Genomic DNA, 20,791 nt, shown 5'->3' with positions numbered 1-20,791 from the left:
ATATCTTTCTGCATCATTATGCAATCTGTGGAAGGTGTGCATGTTAGACACACAAATACACAATGGTATAAACAAGATATACGTGTGTACATGTTCCTGTGTGTGTGTGTGTACATGCCCATATGTAAATCCCCTCTCCCAAGAATATATTCCTCCCACTCCCAAGAATTATATGGATAATTTTGAAAAAAAAACAAACATGTCTTTGGCAGAAATTTTGCAACAGGTGGGTAAAGGAAGATCTTCTCATAGCCAGTAGAGATGGTTGATCGTAACATGGTGGCTCCAAGATCTTCCCCTGGAGGGAAGAACCTCCAGATCTTCCCTCTCCTTCCCTTATTTCACTGTGATTACTTCTCAAAGGTCAGAAAAAGCAGTTCAGTCCTTGCCGTTCCCACCCCACACACATACCATGGCACTGTGGCTGCCTGGCATCATTTTCGTATCTGCTAAAACTTCAGGTTTCTGATAATAGAGTGAGGCATGCTGGAAAAGACCCTCTGTTCAAGCTGCTTATTCCTAGGAGGGCTGAGTCCTGGATTCTGCTGCCACACTGCAATCAGGTCAAGTCACACATCCCCAAGGCCAGTTGTGTACACTGAGAAGATAACAGCCACCTCTCATGGAATGTTTACTCTGTGTCAAACATTGAACATACTATCATCTAATTTAGGCTTAATGAAAACACAAGAGGAAGGCACCAGTTCTCTGGGGTAAAGAGGCTATGAAACTTAGAGGTTAGTAAGTAAGGGAATTATATGTGAACTCAGATCTTTTTGTGTCTAGAGTCTGTCGACTGTTTGATATTACTTTCTAAGAAGAGAGTGTTAGAACAAAGTAAGAGAACTCCAGTTATAACCCTCTCAGTGTGATCCAAAAACCAAAACTGACCATATGAACCACTGCATTCTTGCATAGAGGTTAGAAGTGATTAGAATGTATGCCCACTAAGTAAGATAAAGTCTATAATTTAACATACAATGGGCAGATGTGATCTGAAGTGGGTTTGAACCCAAATCGCCATTTAGAACATCTCCAGGGTATTTTCAAAATAGCACTGTTAGAAGGTAGGGTAACAAACAATACTTTGTACTATCATCCATGACTTAACTGTGATAGAGCTTTCAACATGACGTTCAGGGTGCAGACTGTATTTTCATGGATTTTGCTAAATAAAAATCCTTATATTAACACAGAATGTTTATGCAAGGCGCTTGCATGGAATTGTCTAACCAGTATCTGCATTATTTTAGTAATGATGTTGTTTTATACATAATATAGATTAGATATGTTTCATTTTTATATGAAACTTTCTTTTTTAAGATTTTATTTGACAGAAAGAGAGATCAGAAAGCACAAGCTGGGGGAATGGCAGAGGGAGAGGGAAAAGCAGGCTTCCCGCTGAGCAGGGAGCCCGATGGGCCCTGGGACCCTGGGATCATGGCCTGAGCTGAAGGCAGATGCTCAACCAACTGAGTCACCCAGGAACCACTTATATAAAACTTTTAGAGAATACAGAAGCACAAAAAAACTTAGAAATGAGTAGGCAATATGCTGCTATTATGATGTGTAATTTCAAAAACCTAAAAATCAAGCAATGTCAGAATAAGGCAAGGAATCCTGATGAATATTATGAAATTTGGAAATACTAGTCCATATTTTTAGATCTAACTGCTTAATTATTCCTTCCACGTTTCCCAGTAATGATACAAAACCTCCTCTTATTATTTTCTCTTACTTAATTCCTTTAAATTATAGTAGAGCTTTATATACTGATGTTAAAACAATTATCTTCCCATCAAAATTATTTTAAGAAACCTACTCTGGAAATCACACAGGCATGTTGCCAATTTATCCATGTAATGTGGAGGAGAAAAAAATTCTGTTAACATTTTTTAAAGTCAGGAAACTACTTTTAAAGCCAGAAAAATACAAAAGTATTGCCATTTAATGGGAACTTTGTTTCATGTCACAGCATAGACTCCTGCCAGAATTCTATGCTATATAACTATTTATATTTTGATTTTCAGCAGATGTAGTCAAAGTTGACAACATTCTCCTGTGAATCATTAGAAAATATTTTCACTGAAAACATATTCTTGATTTAAAACATAAGTGGCGGGATCCCTGGGTGGCACAGCGGCTTAGCGCCTGCCTTTGGCTCAGGGCGCGATCCTGGAGACCCAGGATCAAATCCCACGTCGGGCTCCCGGTGCATGGAGCCTGCTTCTCCCTCTGCCTGTGTCTCTGCCTCTCTCTCTCTGTGTGACTATCATAAATAAATAAATAATAAATAAAGAAGAGCTCCTTTTTAAAATAAATAAATAAATAAATAAAATAAAACATAAGTGGCCTCATTTGACATTTTTTCTCAACAGCTTAGATCAACCTGTTTTTAACTCCCTAATCTCCCCCACCTTTCTGCACCACACACCAACATCTTGATGTGGTGAACTAACCAGATAATGAATAATATTGAATATCAGTTTCTCGTAGTTATCATCCACTTGAAAGAGGGAGAAAAATATACTGAAATACTAGTTTAACAAAAGTAATTTCATTCTGTCCCTACTGCTTCATTAGAAATAATTTATATTTGTTCCAAATTACAATCATAAAAAATAAATTATAATATTATATGTGTGGTCTGACACTGTAAAGAATTGAGCATGTATCAATTTGCCCAGAAAATCCACTAGCAAACTGAACAGACTTCCTTGGATACTGACCTGGATTTAGCATAACCTGGTATGGCACTGCTCTAAAGTTGGCACTGCTCGAAAAAGAAAAGCAAAAGACTACAGACTTTGGAAGGCACACTGTAGCCAAAAGATAAATAACACTGTAGTTGGTTGTGTTCTACCTTATACTTACTTAACTATCATCTATGTGCTTTGTGAATCCAACCCTTCTGTATCATATAACAATCATATCAGCTAAAGGAACCCTGTGCAGGTTTCTTATCTTTGTGTGCATTTTACCCATTGCAATTGGGGACAAGATTTTACAAAATATGATTTTAAACTGCAAATTGGCTCTTTTCATCCTTATTTTTGAAAGAAGCCATATCAAAATCTTCTTCAGGAAACTGACCTTTCTCATTCTACAGTGTGAACAATTTATTCTCCCAAAATGTCCTCAGTTTTAGTGAAATTCTGGACTCTACTGATATAGAATCTTCCCAAAGTTTTTGAACAAACCTTCTAAAGAATGCATGCAAAAGGAGCAGTTTTAGGATAGAACTTTGAAATAAGAAACACATGTCAGCCTGAGAAGTTCTAACTCTTACTACTGACAATATCAAAAGAAAGGCCAACTGGGTAAAAGTACATGAAGAAAAAAAGTAGCAGCTGAATAAATCAGATTCCCTATATATAAAGAAACAGTAACCTGTTCTAACAGTTGCTCAGAAAGAGTTCAACCAACTGATCCAGCTTCAATTTGGATATCAAAATCAATTTAATGAAAGTCTATTGCATAAAATTTCTGTTCCCTTAAGAACAGTAGTAAAACTATTTAGAAAGTAAAAAGTCAAAATACCCCAAATAAATTAATCTCAACAACCTCTTCACCCTTACCATACACACAGAATCAATTCACAAGGTTTGTAAAACCAGTTTGGTCACTCCTGGAATTACAAAGATGGGAAACAGGCACTCCTTTTCTATTCATCTGATTCTTAACCTGAAGACAAGACCTACATTTTGCACCATCCTCTCTTTTTTTCCCTCATTTCATTTAACAGCCACCTAGCTGCTCTAATTAAATGGATCTAAATGCATGACCATAGGGGTAAGGACACACAAAAGTATGCAGGGTGAGAAATTTGGGACCATATCATCTACATAAGCAAAATAAATCTAAAGACTCCAATTACTATTTAAAGTAATGACAAATGACAAATCAAGAACTAGACATTGAAATTTAAAAGCGAATCATTTCTAAGATTCCTCAATGATCACTAATTTCCATTGTATGAAGGAAAAAAAACTTCTCCATAAAGTAAAATTCAATTTTTAAAAAATTCATATGCCTTAATATCAATAATTTGTTCAATGGAATGCAATGGCTAGTTTGGAAATGAATGGGAAGAGTAAAAAGGCACTGAACATATAAGAATTTTGGAAATAATTCTGACACCTCACACTGCTCACCCTCCATTGTCAGGAATGTTCCTTGTAATCTGGATGTAGAGATTATTGACTCTGTCTAAGCAGCATAAACACTCAAGTGATGTTATTGAGATACTGACCTTGAGTTGTTTTTCTAAGGTATTGATGGGTTGTGCTTTGCTGTCTCTACTCTCACATGGATGCCCTTGTTCCAATGTCAGGTGTCTGTAAGAGCCATTCTGGGGTTAACTGTCAGAGGCTACAGAGGAGAGCACTTTTTCCAGCAAAGTTGAGTGACTCATTCTGGTCCCTGGGAAGGCTGGCTTCACTAGCATCATTTTCTAAGCCTTGTCTTTCTTAAACTTCTCTTGGTCCACGAGACATATAATCTTTTAGCATATCCAGCAGCCTCCTCTGACCATAATCAAGCATCCACCGGGTATTTGGAGAATGTCTGAAACCATGCCAGGGAGTTTGGGGTTCTCACTTCAACTGGGACTGCTACTTAGATTTGGAAGAAGTCAGGTTAAGACAGTCCTGCAGTGTGTTGGGCAGTTCTGTAAAACAAAAAACGGACTCTTCCAAATCTTCCTTGAAAGAAACACTGGTGGGTCACCCACACTTCCAGTCATATGGTACACACGCACCTCATGTTTCCTCTCCACCATAGTTACTATTAGCACTTCTCTTTACAAGAAAACCTAGGATAATTACTACCCCAGGAGCACATATGTAACATTATGTTTAAGAATATGTCAAGTCAGCGTGTGAGCTACAGTGGCCTATTTTGTCTCCCACTCAGTGTCAGACACCATGCTCCCTTCTAAAACCAGCAGCCTTCACTGTGACAGCTGCTGCCTGCGGGGTGTGGTGCAGCCGCCTTGACATTCTGCCAAACCACATTCATCATCTTTCTCCTAGGCACTAGCATGATATCTAACATCCCCATTAGTTGGAACTCTGGATCTTCCAACAGAAGAATAATAGAAAATGAGAGAATGGGCCACATAGGAGAGATAAATCATGAAGGATCACATCACCTCATGTAGCAAGACCGTGTGCAGTCTTGAAAAGTTAGTATTACTTTTGAGAGGCCTAGTATTTCTACCAATTGATCACATGACAGAAGGCAATAAAGGAGTTCCTTATTTAAGTCAAACCTATAAAAACAGAATGATTATTCCTCAATTTCTTTTTGTTTCAAGAAGTATTTTCACATATTGTGTTGCTTTAAAGACAAAAGTGCAATGACCCTAATAAAAACCATACTAAGAAAGAGGGGAAGACAGAGAAAGGGAAAACAGAAAAGGAGGGAGGTATGGGAAAAGAGAGAGTGATTGTTACATTTCTCCTCTAGGAAGTCTGGTAAGGGATGAGCATTTAGTTAGTGTAACTGTAAAATTTAGCATGCAAACTAGGATTTTCTTGGAAGGAGAGTATCTCTAACCAGCTCCAGAGGGGATACTGGAACAGAGGATGTAAACTGGGACTGTACTTGGGCCACACTAACATACAGAGTACCCCTACTTGCTACAGAAAGCTTAGAGGTCCCTGTCAGATTTGATCTTATTTACAAATGATATTTGAGCCGCCTTAGTTATCATGTGACATACCATCAGGAGAATAATGTAGGTCCAGACATAAAGAACCTTTCATATAGGGATGCTTGGGTGGCTCAGTGGTTGAGCATCTGCCTTCGGCTGAGGGTGTGATCCTAGAGTCCCAAGATCAAGTCCCACATCGGGATCCCTGCATGGAGCCTGCTTTTCCCTCTGCCTGTGTCTCTGCCTCTCTATGTGTGTACGTGTCTCTCATGAATAAATAAATAAAATCTTTTTAAAAAAGAACTTTCATATAAGAAGTGTAATAACTTAGCTGTTTGTTCATTCATTCATCTATATAATAAATATTTACTCCTTTCCTACTATGTGCCAGGCACCACAGTAGGTATTTGAACTGGATTGAAAAAAAATCCCTTAACAATCTGGACACTGACTTGTTCCTATTAATGTGAAAAAGAAATACTTCTCCAAATATTCAAAAAAACTTCAGCTATCTAGAACCTTCAAGAAATGGCCATTAGAGTTTAGTCAAATCATCTGGGTGGCTGAGAAGTGCATCATTTTAAGCAATGGCACATTCAATATGGAACCTTTTCTGCTGAAATAATTCCACAATGTGTTATGATGTTAAACATAAATTTTCCTTAGAGAGTCAAGGTGAGAATGATTATACAGTACTAAGGCATACAAATGCCCTCTGGAATTACTAAAGAATACAAAGCTTCTAGTATTAATACCTAAACAGACAACACGAATCAGCATTTTGCATTCTTACATTTATGTTTGTTTTTGTCTCCTTTTATTGTTTGTCATTTGTCAATAATATAGTGGTAATATACCTAATGGGACAATATGGCATTGTCCCCACTTTACAGATGAGAAAATCTGAGGCACAGAGAAATAAAGCAGTTTGCTCAAGGTCAAACACTTGGGATTTGAACTCAGGCAACCCACCACATTTGCCCACTCTGCCATGTAAGCAATGCCCACATCTACCTTAACTAGCTGTGAACTTGAAAACTTTAGAGTTATGTAAGAGCAAATATGCTTTCAGATAGCACTTGAGAAACGCAAGCTTATGAGTTTGGGAGAATCGACTACATGACACCTAGATTTGTCGTAGGGTCTATTTCTTTCCCTATGGTTCACAAATACGCCTGTGTAAGTGAAGTCTGTCAGATAACTCAGTTTGCCAAGTTCACTGAGTCTTGGAAATTAATTATAATTAAAATGAAATCATTTTTACAATATAATCTCATATATATTTTGTCCAATTACTCTTAGGTTGCACATTTTCTCATTTGAAATTTAGATTTTTAGGAAAAGTAGAGTGTAATTTTAGTTACACGAATCTTAAGAATAAAAAGGCAGTTCTTTAGTACAGTAACATGCCAAGAAAGACATCAAGTATCAGGTGATAGAAATTTATAAAACACATGAACAAAGAACCCATTCATCCATTGGCTTATTGAAAAGCAAATGAGAACATTGTGTAGGTTGCTAAGACAACAGAGATGTGATGATTAACTGTGAGATAATGGGCAGAATCTTTTGTCTTTATGAATCAAATTTTTGAAATCTAAGCCCTCATCCATATATATAGCTAAAATGTTAAGAGTATTACTTAAAAAAAAAGCCTTCAGGCTTTTGAGGCCTGATGGTGAAGCAGCTTGAAGTCCTGTAATAAGGACAGAGCCCTGGTCGTAGAGGTCGTGTGTGGTGTGGCAGGGAATCAAGCCCATCCTGCCACAGTGTTGGATAAGTAGCGTGTCAGAGATTACTGCCCACAGGTCAGGAAAAAATTATTTCCAATGGATTAAAATTCTAAGTAAACTTCCAAAATATAGTAAATAACAGAAGTAGCAGCTTTTTCTAGAATCTTGCTACTTTAAATTTGAAACTCTGGGCTCACTCCCTTTGAGCCTCCTCGCTGTTGCCTGAACACGCAGGGCAGGTTTCCCCTGAAGGGCTGAGCAGTGGCTCATCCGCGCAAGAATGAAGTTCCCCAGCCCTACTCTTGGTTTACTACCAGCTCCTTCAAGCCTTTATTTAAATATTACCCAACTTAAAATTAGAACCTACTCTTTCCCAATACTCTGCAGACTGTTTTGTTCCCTAGCATTTATTATCTTCTAAAATAAGTCATCATGTATGCTCCTGTTGTTCACTGAAGTATCTCAAGGACCCAGACTTGTGCTTGACACACAAGATGCTCATAAATAGTCACTTTAAGGGCAAGAATTAGTGTCCTTCTAAGTGAACTACCAAGAAGAAAACTGTAAAATTTTGTTTCTTCCCACCTTAGGTTGGCCCAACATGCAGAGGGCCCTCCAAAAGTTTCTATTTTCTACTCAATAGTCTAGAAACTTTGCATTAAAGATACCCCAAGTCCCGAATAACCATTAGGATTTGTATAGTTCAGTAACTCCTAAGCAGATCATCATCCAACATGGTATAAACTCAGAGACCCTCACTGACCCCAACCATAATAATTCTGATTACTCTGATGCAAAGAACCTTGTCTTAGTTCCTTAGGTCCTCTGGATAAAAGTCACTAAACAAATGCTTCTTTAAGTGATCTGTTTCTCTGACCAAATTAATTAAAAGCAGCTAACAATCTCTAGAAAGACTGTTTCATATTATTAACCATAAAGACTTCAGAGGAACTCAGTTTACTGTAAGAGTGGCTGACCAGGACCACAGCCATTCTCAGGGATTCATCACTAATACATGGGGGGAAGTCAAGTGTTCTCTCATCTTTTGAGAATAATGCAAGCTGTCAGGAAAAAGGCAGATCCCTCCTGCTGCCACCATGCCTATTTTAAGCTGAATCTATTATTTCATGCTTTATAATGTGTTTATTGGTTCTTAATGTAAATAATACACGACGTAGAAAATTTGGAAAATGTGATTAAATCATGAAAAAAATAGTGTATAATGTCACCTCAGAATAATTCCAATTTGCTCAGTGTCTTTCAGACCTTTTAAGTAAGTCTCATAGCTGGCTTTCCTGCCTCCAGGCACCTGTGCCATGGCTGCTCTGTCACCACAAGTACAATATAATAATGTTATTACCTAATTAGCAATGCATCCGTAATTTCCCAATACTTGTAAAGATGGGCTGCCAAAATTTCAAATTTGAACTCTAGGTTATTGGTCACGGACTGTATTTCTTTGAATGCGTTTGACAATTTTTTTAAAGGAAAAAACTCCCATAAGTCCAAACCTATATACTCATTTTGGCAAAATTATCTTCAGAGAGAGAGAAATAATTTAAACTGCTGTATGAAGTGCATTCATCAGATAATCATGTAACAACTGGAGGAAGTGGAGAAAGTCATTTACATTTGCAATGGCATTTCAGAGCAGAAAAGGACTGGGCCCACTGAACAGTCAGTCTGGGGTCAGGGACAGGAGGAGCAAACGTTGCAAGAAGGGTCTCCAGCAAGAAGTGAGTGGAGTGCCTCCTCCTTTGGAAGTACAGCTGCCACTAGGCCTCAAGCTCTCTCGTGCAATCTCTTCTTTGCTGATTTCGGTGTATAGATGTCTGACCTGTGAAATCAAGCTTCAAGTCTCCTCCATAAGAGTGAAAGTCATAACCACTGAGTTATAGGGAAGGAGAGTAGATGAAAAGCTGGGTTATATGAAATGAAGAACTTGGGGAAAGGGTGCTGCATAAAACAGGCCTGGGCAGTGGTAGAAAGTAGAGAGCACTTGTTGGGTATCTATCTGCTCAGCAGTCTTTTCTTGGAAGCTCTTCTCATGACTGCTTCCTATGCTCCCAGAGGTGGCTCCTGAAAGCCAAGTTTCTGTTTTGTGAACCTGTCCCTTTGATGCCACTCCCTTCCCTGGAAATTTGGAGCTGAGATAAAGAAAAAGAGAGAGATTCTCATCTAGAGGTTTTACCTACAGAGGTAAAAATTATATCAGGAGTAGAGTCAATGGGCATTTTCCCCTTACTGTGAGACCTTGAGAGGAAATAAGACCAATCAGCCAATCCTCATCAAGACAAAAGACAGGAAAAAAAAAAAAAAAAAAGACAAAAGACAGGAAGTGGCTAAGCAGCCAGGACCTGGGTGAACAAAAAATGACCAGGAAGGCAGTCAGTCCCTGCTCGCACATCTTACAAGTCCAGCAAACCCTCTCTTCTCAGGTTCCCTATAATATCACATCCTTGTTTAACATCGGAACAAAGTGACAAAAAATAAATAACCCAAACTCCTCTTTACTGCTTAAACTGCCTCACAGTGGTAGCTAAACCAATGAGTCCTAACAAAAAACACTAGGAATATAAACTGGCAGCATTCAGTGCTAATTTACCTATTTTGCAATCTCATTAACCATTTCCCCACAGGAATCAAGTGAGACTACTCACCATCTATAAAAAAATCCCTATCAGTTTCAATTTCTAGTCCTTTCTTGTACCTCACTGGGGCTCTCTTTTCCCCATTTCTTTAAGTCTTATCTATTCTTTGACATTCAGCCATAGCCCTAAACCTTCTGTGCACCTCTTCTTGAACACTTCAGCTTCATAGTGGTCAGGGTTCAAGCTGCACTCTGTGGGTGTTTTCCTCTCACCCTCTAATGAAATGAGCTCATCTGTAGAAATACCAAGCAAGTATTGCCCTAAAATGGATGCTTTCAGGAAGCCACACAGTACACAAATATCTTATTTGATTCTAAGGTCTATACAGGAAAACAAGGACAGGAGAAGGGAAAAATGAAAATCAAAGTACATATGTCACTGGCATATTTTTGTCTGGAATGTACTTTCTGAGACCCATTGAAGAGTCATGTATTCTTATGTTACTTTGCAAATAAAGGAAGACTGTAAAATAGGACTAAATGAATATCTAACAGATTAGAATCAAGGCCAACAGGGCAGTAGGCAACAGGTGGTTCAAACAGTCCCTGGCTTCCTGCTTCAGACAGCAACTAGGTAAAAACCGTAGGTCTTTATTTTTACCTTCTGCACACAATTCTGTTTTTAAGATTATTTGTTCATGCTTCCGCATACACCCTAAATGTCTACTAAATGCTGTCTTTCTGATCAATGAACAGGGCAACCCCATATGGGAAATGCCATTAGAAAAGCTCACTTGAGAAAGTCTGGCAGAAAATGGCAAGGCCCACAGGAACCAAGAGGGCCATATGGAAATTTGCTGTATTAATTCAGAGGTAAGGTGAAGACAGCTTGACCTTTCACAGTGGCAGTGGGAAGGGCCATATAAAGAGATTCCAAACATAGTCGAGGAAAATTAAATACAACTTGATGACCAAAAGGACTTGGGAAAGGAAAGAAAGAGGTCAGAGATTACTCTAGAGTCCTGAGGCAAGAGACAGCTGAGAGAATTATCACTGGAAAGAAAAGATCCTGGGGGAGAGAGTGTAACCATATTAATTTTTTTACAAGAGGAGTTTGAGATGGCAAAGCAAAATCCCTAATAAAAATGTATTCTGGAGTTGTGGTTACAAGAGATGTTCCAGGAGAGATTACACACTAGATTTGTGTATTTGGAAGTTACTATTCACTAAACAGATATGTACTGAGGACCTGGTATGTGCAGAGCACTGTACTGTATACTAATGATACAACAGGGACCAGAGAAAAGCCCATCTGACCCCTCACCTTGTGGAGCTTATAGTATAGAGAATGAAACAATCAAACAAGGTGCCTCTGAAGGAGAAGCACGCAGGACCACGCAGCCATATGACAGGGGATCTGGGTCACTGGGCTCTCCAGGGAAGAACTGAGATCATACAAGGAGGAGATGAAATAAAGTTGATGAGCAAAGCCGGGAGGAGGAGTGTAGCACAAACGAGGAAGGAGCATTCCAGCCTCTGTGGAAGAAGAGTGGCATCTGTGAGAGCAGACCCTGTCACTAGGGAAAGCTTGACTGAAACCAAAGCCAGAGTAGCAGCAGGGGCCAGAGCATGCTAGGCATTGTGGGCCACATAGAAACTTGTGAACAAAGGGGCACCTGGGTGGCTCAAGGGTTAGGTGTCCCACTCTTGATTTCTGCTTGGGTCACGATCTCAGGATCCTGAGATGAAGCCTGTGTTGGGCTCCCCACCTAGTGGGGAATCTGCTTCTCTCCCTCTCCCTCTGCCCCACCACCCACAAGCATGCTCTCTCTCTGTCTCTCAAACAAATTAATAAATAAATCTTTTAAAAAAAAAAAAAGTTGTGAACAGAAATTACATGTGAAAAACATGAAATGGAAAGCAAGCAAAAAGATGGAAAACAAAACCTACGGATATGAAGACACAAAGCAAAAGCTAAACACATGCATGTATATGTGAATTAAATATCACTGATGAGGCCCTTTTTCCCTTTAACTACAGTCTATCCTTCTCCCCTAATGGGCTTAAGATGTCTTATTCAATTTTAAACATAAAATAAGAAGCTATTCTGTGAGTACCAACCCATAAGGACCTTTCACATGTATTATTTTACTCTCATTTATTCATTTAATGTTGAAAGAGGAGAGGAAATACACACAAAAAATGAACAAGTATAGAAATAACACTAAGCTGGGCTGACCAGTAAAGATACATCAGCAGGAGTTCCCAATGAACTACAGGAAAAGGCTGATCAGAAACCTGTATGACAAGACACATAGAAAACAATAATCTAACTTTGGAGATTGTTATTTAAATCTTCAAGTATCATTAATTGCTGTCAGGAATTTAGTAGATACCTTAGACAATCATCTGAGGAAATCAGCTCAATATGCTACCATGACCCAAAGGGTCAAGATATCCCAGATACTGAGGATACAATTGACAGCAACACAGAACACATTCTCCATTCTTACGCAGAATCCCAACTGTTTCCACACCTGTAGGAATCTGTCAACACACATCAGAGAAGGCAAAGTGGACTCAGAAAACTTCCAGTAAATGCTAGCCAAAATGACGAAGAGATTGGAGAGGCATCCTCATGAGGTCAGGCTTTTAAAATGAGATAGAATACTTGCACAATTGGAAACAAAGAAATTAAGCTATAGTATGACTCAGGTTAACTAAACCATTTTCTATCTAGATTGAGTTCTTTCTCTTCAAATTCCCAAACATGAGAATTAAATCACACTCTCAGAATATCTACCAATCATCTATCATTTTCAGGGCAAGTGTATCTTGTATCTTGGAAGAGGCAGTTTTAAACAACTAGAAGAAATTAATAATTACTTTGTGCTGTGGTTAGTAGTTTTCTGAGTTCTACAGTCCAAAATACTATAGTCTGCAGCATTTGCTAGTAACATAACTAAGTCCAAGAAATAGCTACAAACCTGGATTAGACATCCAGAAATTTACGTTACTGAAATTTGCAAATTTGAAAACATGCAAACTGGTAGTAATGAATTTTGATGCTTTTAGAGACAGAATATTGGGCTAGCTGGGCCTGTGATTTGACACAGTGAAATACAAATGCCTGTTTTCACAAAGTGGTCCTCATTTCTCACGGTTACGAAAAAACACAGCATTTAAATTTTTGACAGAAAATTCTATACCAACAAACATTTCAGATTTCTGGAAACATTACAATAATTATTTTGCTAGCAAATAAATATGTATAATTTAATGCCTTAAATATAACATTGTTAAATTATAATTATCTACATAATATGAATTTGTTGCCTTTCAAAGATTTTATACATAGACACTGACTAGATCAAATTCCTGAGTCTCACTGAAATATTAGTTATCAAACTGAGATTCATTCCAGTGCTTCTTTAAAAGCTGGAGAGTCATTTTGCCTTTCTCCTGATAACTAGAAAGTCAATATACACTAAGGCAAATCACAGCACATTGGTCATGTTGATTTCAGGAAACCCCATTTTTCAGCAAACCAAATTTCTCATCCTATGAGGTGAGCAAGAGTACACCCTCACCATTACCCACCGAATCATTCTGTTCTACTCTTCACATGGAAAAACTATCATCTTAGCTCATAGGTACCACGAGTACTTCCATATCGTCATACTCTTCCTTAGATTCCCCTACTATAATCTTCTGGTGGTTGGTATTATGGGCAAGCTGAGAGAAAAAAAGAAGGAAATATATTTCCTAGAAGTCACTTCACACAGTCAATTTCACTGAAATGTTTATTTCTATTCACTCCTTAATTAGCAGAAGTAGAAAACAAAATGGCTGGATTTGAGTTTTATTTCCTTTTTGTGTTCCTGATCTCTTTTTGGTGAAAATGCTGTACTAGTTAGTGATCCAAATGGGGAAAAAGTGAAGGCAAACCAAACTCCACGAAAGAAATAATTCAGGTTATCAGGGGGCTATTTTAATATACAAGCATACTTGCATATAGGTTATTTGTCAAGAATGCAGTAAAAAAGGAAATAAATTATTTCCTCACCCCTTATCAGAAAGAACTAAAAGTAGAAAAGTTAAAATATGAGACTTATAGAAATTTCTATTAGCTTCACTTGTCCAGAATCTATTCATTATAGTACAATTAAACAAGATCCATGTATTTTCAGTAAAGACTCAAAGGAGACAAAAATCTACACAAATAAATTCACCATCAACATATGGGAAAAATCAATATAAAATGATAGTTCCATTCATGTTTTAGGGTGGTCTATCCAGTAACAGACACTTTTAGGGTAAGTTAAAGTATGTAAAAATACAGATTTTTGTTTTCTCTCTTATCCATTTTATGGTTAACATTAGTTTTAGGAACAAAGGTCAACAATACTATTACATGATTAGCAACACAGAGGAGAGAAAAAAAAAGTCAATTTTTTATGAAGCATAATATATTCCTTCCCATATGACATCAAGTTCAATACAGTTTTATGAGCCTGAGAAAATGTAGTCCCTAATATCTGATTTTTAGTATATACATATAATGTTATTTCTAAGAAGACATTTTTATCTTTCTTACATAGGTCTGTAAAGTCTCTTTTTCCCCATCTACAGATCACATGTGCAGCCCAAACATTTCTATCCAAAAGAGAAAAGCCAAGCAAGACAAAGAATTTGCTGATACATATGTCACCCTAAGAATTTTCCTTACAAAGTTTCCACAACCAATTTAATTACTTCCCTACTGTAAAAACACTTTCCATCTACAATTATTCTAATCTTTTCAAATCCAAAACCAACACACTATATAGATAAATAAATGAATTATATTAGCTTTAGGTTCTAAGTGAGACAGCACTTTATAAGGTATTGGGTCTGCAGCTTGCATGCACTTTATACTGATGCAGTATTTCATTCTTTACTTTAAATTTGTTTAGAATAGAATTATCTAGCCCCAAGCTTTAAATCTCAATCTGAATCAATTTCTCTCTCTCTCTCTCCCTCTCTCTCTCTCACATACAAACACACACAGGAAAGGGAGGGAGGGAAAGAGGGAGAGGGAGAAAGAGAATATAGGAAGGTTTGTGGTTCCTAATGAGAATAAAAGAATGTAGCCATATATGTATACTGCTAAAGAAATGCTGCCCGGTGTGTATAATAAAGGCTTTGTGTGTGTGTGTGTGTGTGTGTGTGTGTGTGTGTGTGTGTGTATGTGCTTGTGTGTTTAATAGGTGATAAAAACTGAACCTCAGTACATGCGTTTAATAAATAATATTTTTGGCATTCTTGAATTCATTGACTGTTCAGTAAGTTATTGTACCATTTTTGTGCAGAATTATATTTAGCATATTATTATTCTATTGGCATTCCATTACTGCATTAACTAAGTGCCAGTTTTAGCACTCCAATACCTAATACCTATGAATAAATAGAGAAGCCAAGAATAGCCATGTCTCTATGTTACTGATACTTTTAGGGTGTGGAGATTGTCCTTTACACCAGAAGTTAGGAGAGGAGACCAGCCAAGATCAAAATGTACAGGCAACCTTGAACCAATACATGATTCTCAGTCATCTTGAAGGTCTTTCTATCCTGCATTTTAATAAGTAAGGACTGTTTGTTTTTATATTACGAAGACTTAGAGTCATTAGAAATAGATTTGCCTAATTTGACCTATTTATATTACAAATTAGGAAATTTTTAGAAGCAGCTAATCTGTGACAACCCACCTCCTAGATTCTAGTAAGTAAAGATATTTTTCAAATAATATGTATTATACAGTATATATTAATATAATAATACATTATATATTATAAAATCATAAAATATATTTTAAATGGTCTTTAAAAAATAACCACAACTTACCTTAGAAACAAAATTGTACTTTTAAGGCCATATAAGCTGAGATTTGCTAAATAAAAGAATGATCTAATTCTGACTTAAATACACTGACTTCAAAATTTTCTGTTTTTCTTCTAAGTTGTTGATATCAATTGTGAACATAATCAGTTTGGTGGCTTTCTGCTTGTTTAAAATTTTTTTTTTAATTTTTTTTTTTTATTTATTTATGATAGTCACAGAGAGAGAGAGAGAGGCAGAGACACAGGCGGAGGGAGAAGCAGGCTCCATGCACCGGGAGCCTGATGTGGGATTCGATCCCGGGTCTCCAGGATCGCGCCCTGGGCCAAAGGCAGGCGCCAAACCGCTGCGCCACCCAGGGATCCCTGCTTGTTTAAAATTTAAGCATAATACCATGTCCAAAAATCCTGAGTGGCCTTAAGGGTAAAAAATTTTGACATGAAATATTAATATGGATGATGATACTGCTTTTTTTCCCCCACAAATCCTCAAGATCAGCTTTGCAAAAACTCTATAATTACTTAAATAACAAGTCACAGGTAGGTCACTCAGAAAGGTCAGCAAAATGATTAGGAAGAAAATGCCCACAAAGAATAGAGTGTGGACCTTTCTTTCTCTCCATGCATCCTGGAATTACTCTGCTTTATAGGAAAAACTTTAATGGTTCATCCATTTCCTAATGCTCTGATAAGCTACTTGTTTATACTTTGATATCTAATTATAAAGGACAAAGACCAAAGCGTGAAAGAACAAATGTCAAAAATCCTTTATCCGGCAAGCCCGGGTGGCTCAGTGGTTTAGTGCCACCTTTAGCCCAGGGCCTGATCCTGGAGACCCGGGATCGAGTCCCACGTCGGGCACCCTGCATGTAGCCTGCTTCTCCCTCTGCCTCTGTCTCTGCCTCTCTCTCTCTCTCCTCTCTGTGTATTCTCATGAATAAATAAATAAAATCTTTAAAAACAAAATCCTGTATCATATTATATACTCTTGATGGTCCAAAAGAAAAGACCATTTATAATCATTTTTATATAAGATGCATCAGAATTAACTGCATAAGTTATCATACTGAATAAAACGAATGAAGAGTTATTCCAACTGTCCATGTATAGCACATGATATATATTTGCTCTCCAAAAAGAATATATGGTGCCCATAAACATTTTCCCTGTATCTGTATTGCTGTATTACACCAAGAAAATTACTACTTAAAATCATACACTGGAGCCAGGAGAACAAAATAAACTAAGACTCACCTCACTATGGAATACAAATTACTTAACATAATAAGCTGTTATATTATTAATATGATACTTAGGATATGTTTATTACTATAATGGTATTTACAATATTTTTACTTATCCATTTAAAATTTAAGCCTGGATTTTGAAATAAAAATGTGTAGGCATGAAAATATCTATTGGATATCTGGTCTATTAAGCACAAACAACAACATGGTGCTAAGTTCCTGTTTTTAGCAGTCTGATCACTTTATTTCATCACTTCTACAGGCTCCAAATAACCAAAAGGAGAATGCCAAGGTAATTTTTATTTTTCCAATTTGTTAACATTTTATTTTCAAAATCTAGCTGCTTTATCAGAAAAAAGAAAAGAAATACTGTAATTTTATTGATAAACATAGACTAGAAAGTTATTCAGTTTCTTTTCTTTTTTTTTTTTTTTTATTATAGTCACACACAGAGAGAGAGAGAGAGAGAGAGAGAGAGAGAGGCAGAGACATAGACAGAGGGAGAAGCAGGCTCCATGCATCGGGAGCCTGATGTGGGATTCGATCCCGGGTCTCCAGGATCCTGCCCTGGGCCAAAGGCAGGCACTAAACCGCTGCGCCACCCAGGGACCCCAGTTATTCAGTTTCTGGAAAAATGTCAGATGTGAATACATTATAAGAAAAGATTAGAAAGATAAATGAAGCTGAGCTCACAGTGACTGCAAAGGAAAGTGTTTCCAAGTATTTCTAGAGCATGTTTCTACTATCATTCTTTAAAGCTGACTTCAATCCGAATCCTTTTTTTTTTTTTTAAGATTTTATTTATCTATTCATGAGAGACAGAGAGAGAGAGAGGGAGAGACACAGGCAGAGGAAGAAGCAGGCCCCATGCAGGAAGCCTGACGTGGGACTCGATCCCGGGTCTCCAGGATCACGCCCCGGGCCAAAGGTGGCGCAAAACCACTGAGCCACTGGGGCTGCCCCACCCCCCAGAATCCTTTTTATTCATATTATGATTAACCATACACTAGCCAATATAAAATGTAGTTTTGATAAAGAAAAGTTCTTAAAGAACCCCAATGTTTCAAATTGCATTGCATCTGGAGTACAACATCCCACTAAGTAGTTAGTTCACCCAAACTGCCATTTTTCCTTAGTGGAGTCTCAGCCTCTATTTTACAGTACCTGGAATTCTGAGCTTCCGAAACGTCTGATTCTGTGCACGTTTTCTTTACCTGTAAGAAAAAAAATGGATGGTTATTCTCATAGGAAGATATAACTTCCCCACTCAGGTTCACACACTTGTTGAAGTGAATACAGCTCTGCTCACCAATATCTCTGTAAAATCTCCATATTTTCTAGAGGCAGCATGCAGTGCCAAATAGTATATTTCATCATTATCCCATGATCAGCTGCTAAAGGCATTTCCCTAGATTCCATAAGTATGTAAAACGTTCAGCTGAAGTGGCTTGGGATTAGCTTAACTAGGAACAAAGAAACCAAAGAACCAGGTTTCCCACTTAGGAACAAGAAAGCCATACTGTTTTCAATTCACTAAGAAATGTTTTTCCAATTGATACCACTTCTGTACCCTACCACAGTCACAATAATAAACACCAGGTTCTGGGGGCAAAGCACAGTGTTAGCTAAAATATTCACATATTAATTTTTATTTTCTGAATCCAGTGGCTGTATGTTTTATATATATTTCTCAGCATATCAATTAAGTTTTTAGTATGGCTCACAGATTTCTCATTTATATTTGCAGTATATTTTGCAGACTATATTTCTACTTTGCAGTTTTTAGCCCACAAAAGGTAAAGAATGAAAGTAACTTTGCTTCTAGGACTTGCTAACCACTTCTGGACAAGAGTGTGTCATACAGTCTCTAAAAGAAGGTAAAGCACAAATCCATTGTCTTTCACAATTTAATTTCAAGCACAGATACTTTATCTGATTATAATGGCCTTAATTTCTCCATATATAATGTAAGGTACTTTGGTGTAATGTACATAAGTAAATGTAATGTATAGTAAAGCAATATATAAGTAAAGTAATATATATACATTACACACAAGGTAGACTCAATTTGATGTACATTATATATATGCATGCATGTATATTATATGCAAAGTAGACTCAATTTAAAAAATTCCTGGGGGATCCCTGGGTGGCGCAGCAGTTTGGCGCCTGCCTTTGGCCCAGGGCACGATCCTGGAGACCTGGGATCAAGTCCCACGTCGGGCTCTCGGTGCATGGAGCCTGCTTCTCCCTCTGCCTGTGTCTTTGCCTCTCCTTTTCTCTCTCTGTGACTATCATAAATAAATAAGTTGAAAAAAATTAAAAATATTAAAAAATTCCTTAGTGAATGTGGAGCACAAACAATATACATTTACAAGTCCACTGTTAGATTCTCTGGGTGTTAATACTGTGAGGATCCATTTATGCAACCTAAGGAATCTGGGGCATTTTAAATTCTAACATGAAGCTTCAAAGTGAAAAGTCTACTGGATATGCACCATTAGGCACACACCATGAGTGTCAACTGTGATACAAATGGCATCACTTAAGAGTAAGTTTTGAGGGATGCCCGGGTGGCTCAGTCAGTAAAGCATCTGACTTTGGCTTAGGCCATGATCTCGGGGTCCTGAGATCAACCCCTGCATCAGGCACCCTGCTCAGCAGGGAGTCTGCTTCCCCCTCTCTCTCAGCCCCTCTCCCCACTCATGTATGGGCCTGTGTACTCTCTTTCTAATAAAATCTTTTTAAAAAGAGTAAGTTTTGAATTTTAACGATGCAGCATAATCTTTCCAGCTCATCAAGTAATTCTTTCCTCCCCTGACTCAGAAGAATACTTAAAAAACAAACACACAAAAAACTCCTATGCTTTCAAATATCTTTTGCTTTCATCTCTAAGCCTAGACGTTTTCATCATCTGGAAAATCAATTATTTTGCTTGATCAACCACACTCTCTTTTGCATCCTGTATATACATTTATACAATATGAAAATAAAACTGATGAGCAAGGGGATTATCATCCCTTTCCAATCCTGTAACATCATCTATGCTCTTAACATGGAACTCAGCACTGTAAGATGAAAGGATGAAGAAATATTTTCAAGAGCAATTAGTTAAAAAGGAAAAAAGAAAAGTTTAAAAAAGGAAGACTTTTCTTAAAATATAAACAAAATTTAATACAAACCCCACAAAAGTCTTATATCCACTAAAAATTGTCCAAAAAGAAAAAAAAAGCTATAAGGGAAGTATACCAGAACAAAATCATTATTTCCCACTGGCTCCTTCCTATGATTTCCTCATCAGAAGCTATATGAACTACCCAATGAATATGTAGAATCACCTCAGATTGATCCTTAAGATTATGATGACTGGACTTTGGGACTGGCTGAAGAAGCTCTAAACCACACTAGCAAATAAATATATACTCCCAAAGCAAGAGTCAAAACTAGACAAGCCTCCTATGGCTTAAAAAACAAAAATTATTTTAATAGTCATGGCTTTATAAAGCATCATTCTCCAAATAATTAACCAGAAAGTGCTAATTATTTTAATTTATCCTCAAAGTAGTAATTGTAATATAATGGCAGAGAACACATGTACTGATTACCCACTGTCTAGTAAGAAACCACTGAGTCTCAGATTTGTAGCTAATGCTAAATAAGTATGTGATCAAATACTAAAGTAGATACAG

The 20,791-nt window shown here is 37.4% G+C and overlaps 1 protein-coding gene across 10 annotated transcripts in view; it reads right to left on the bottom strand.

Moving 5' to 3' along the window:
- EYA4 (EYA transcriptional coactivator and phosphatase 4) overlaps positions 1–20,791 on the bottom strand; it is a 318,816-nt gene that overhangs the window by 127,827 nt on the left and 170,198 nt on the right. For all 10 annotated transcript variants that reach the window (XM_041743330.1, XM_041743331.1, XM_041743334.1 and 7 more), the window contains exon 3: positions 18,267–18,316. In XM_041743330.1, the coding sequence (XP_041599264.1) occupies positions 18,267–18,316 (50 nt within the window). The remainder of the gene's footprint in view (positions 1–18,266; positions 18,317–20,791) is intronic.

This window comes from Vulpes lagopus, chromosome 2 (assembly GCF_018345385.1).
Source record: "Vulpes lagopus strain Blue_001 chromosome 2, ASM1834538v1, whole genome shotgun sequence".
NCBI lineage: Eukaryota > Metazoa > Chordata > Mammalia > Carnivora > Canidae > Vulpes > Vulpes lagopus.
Note: the sequence above shows the minus strand (reverse complement) of the source record. Positions and strands in the feature narration are given on the sequence as shown.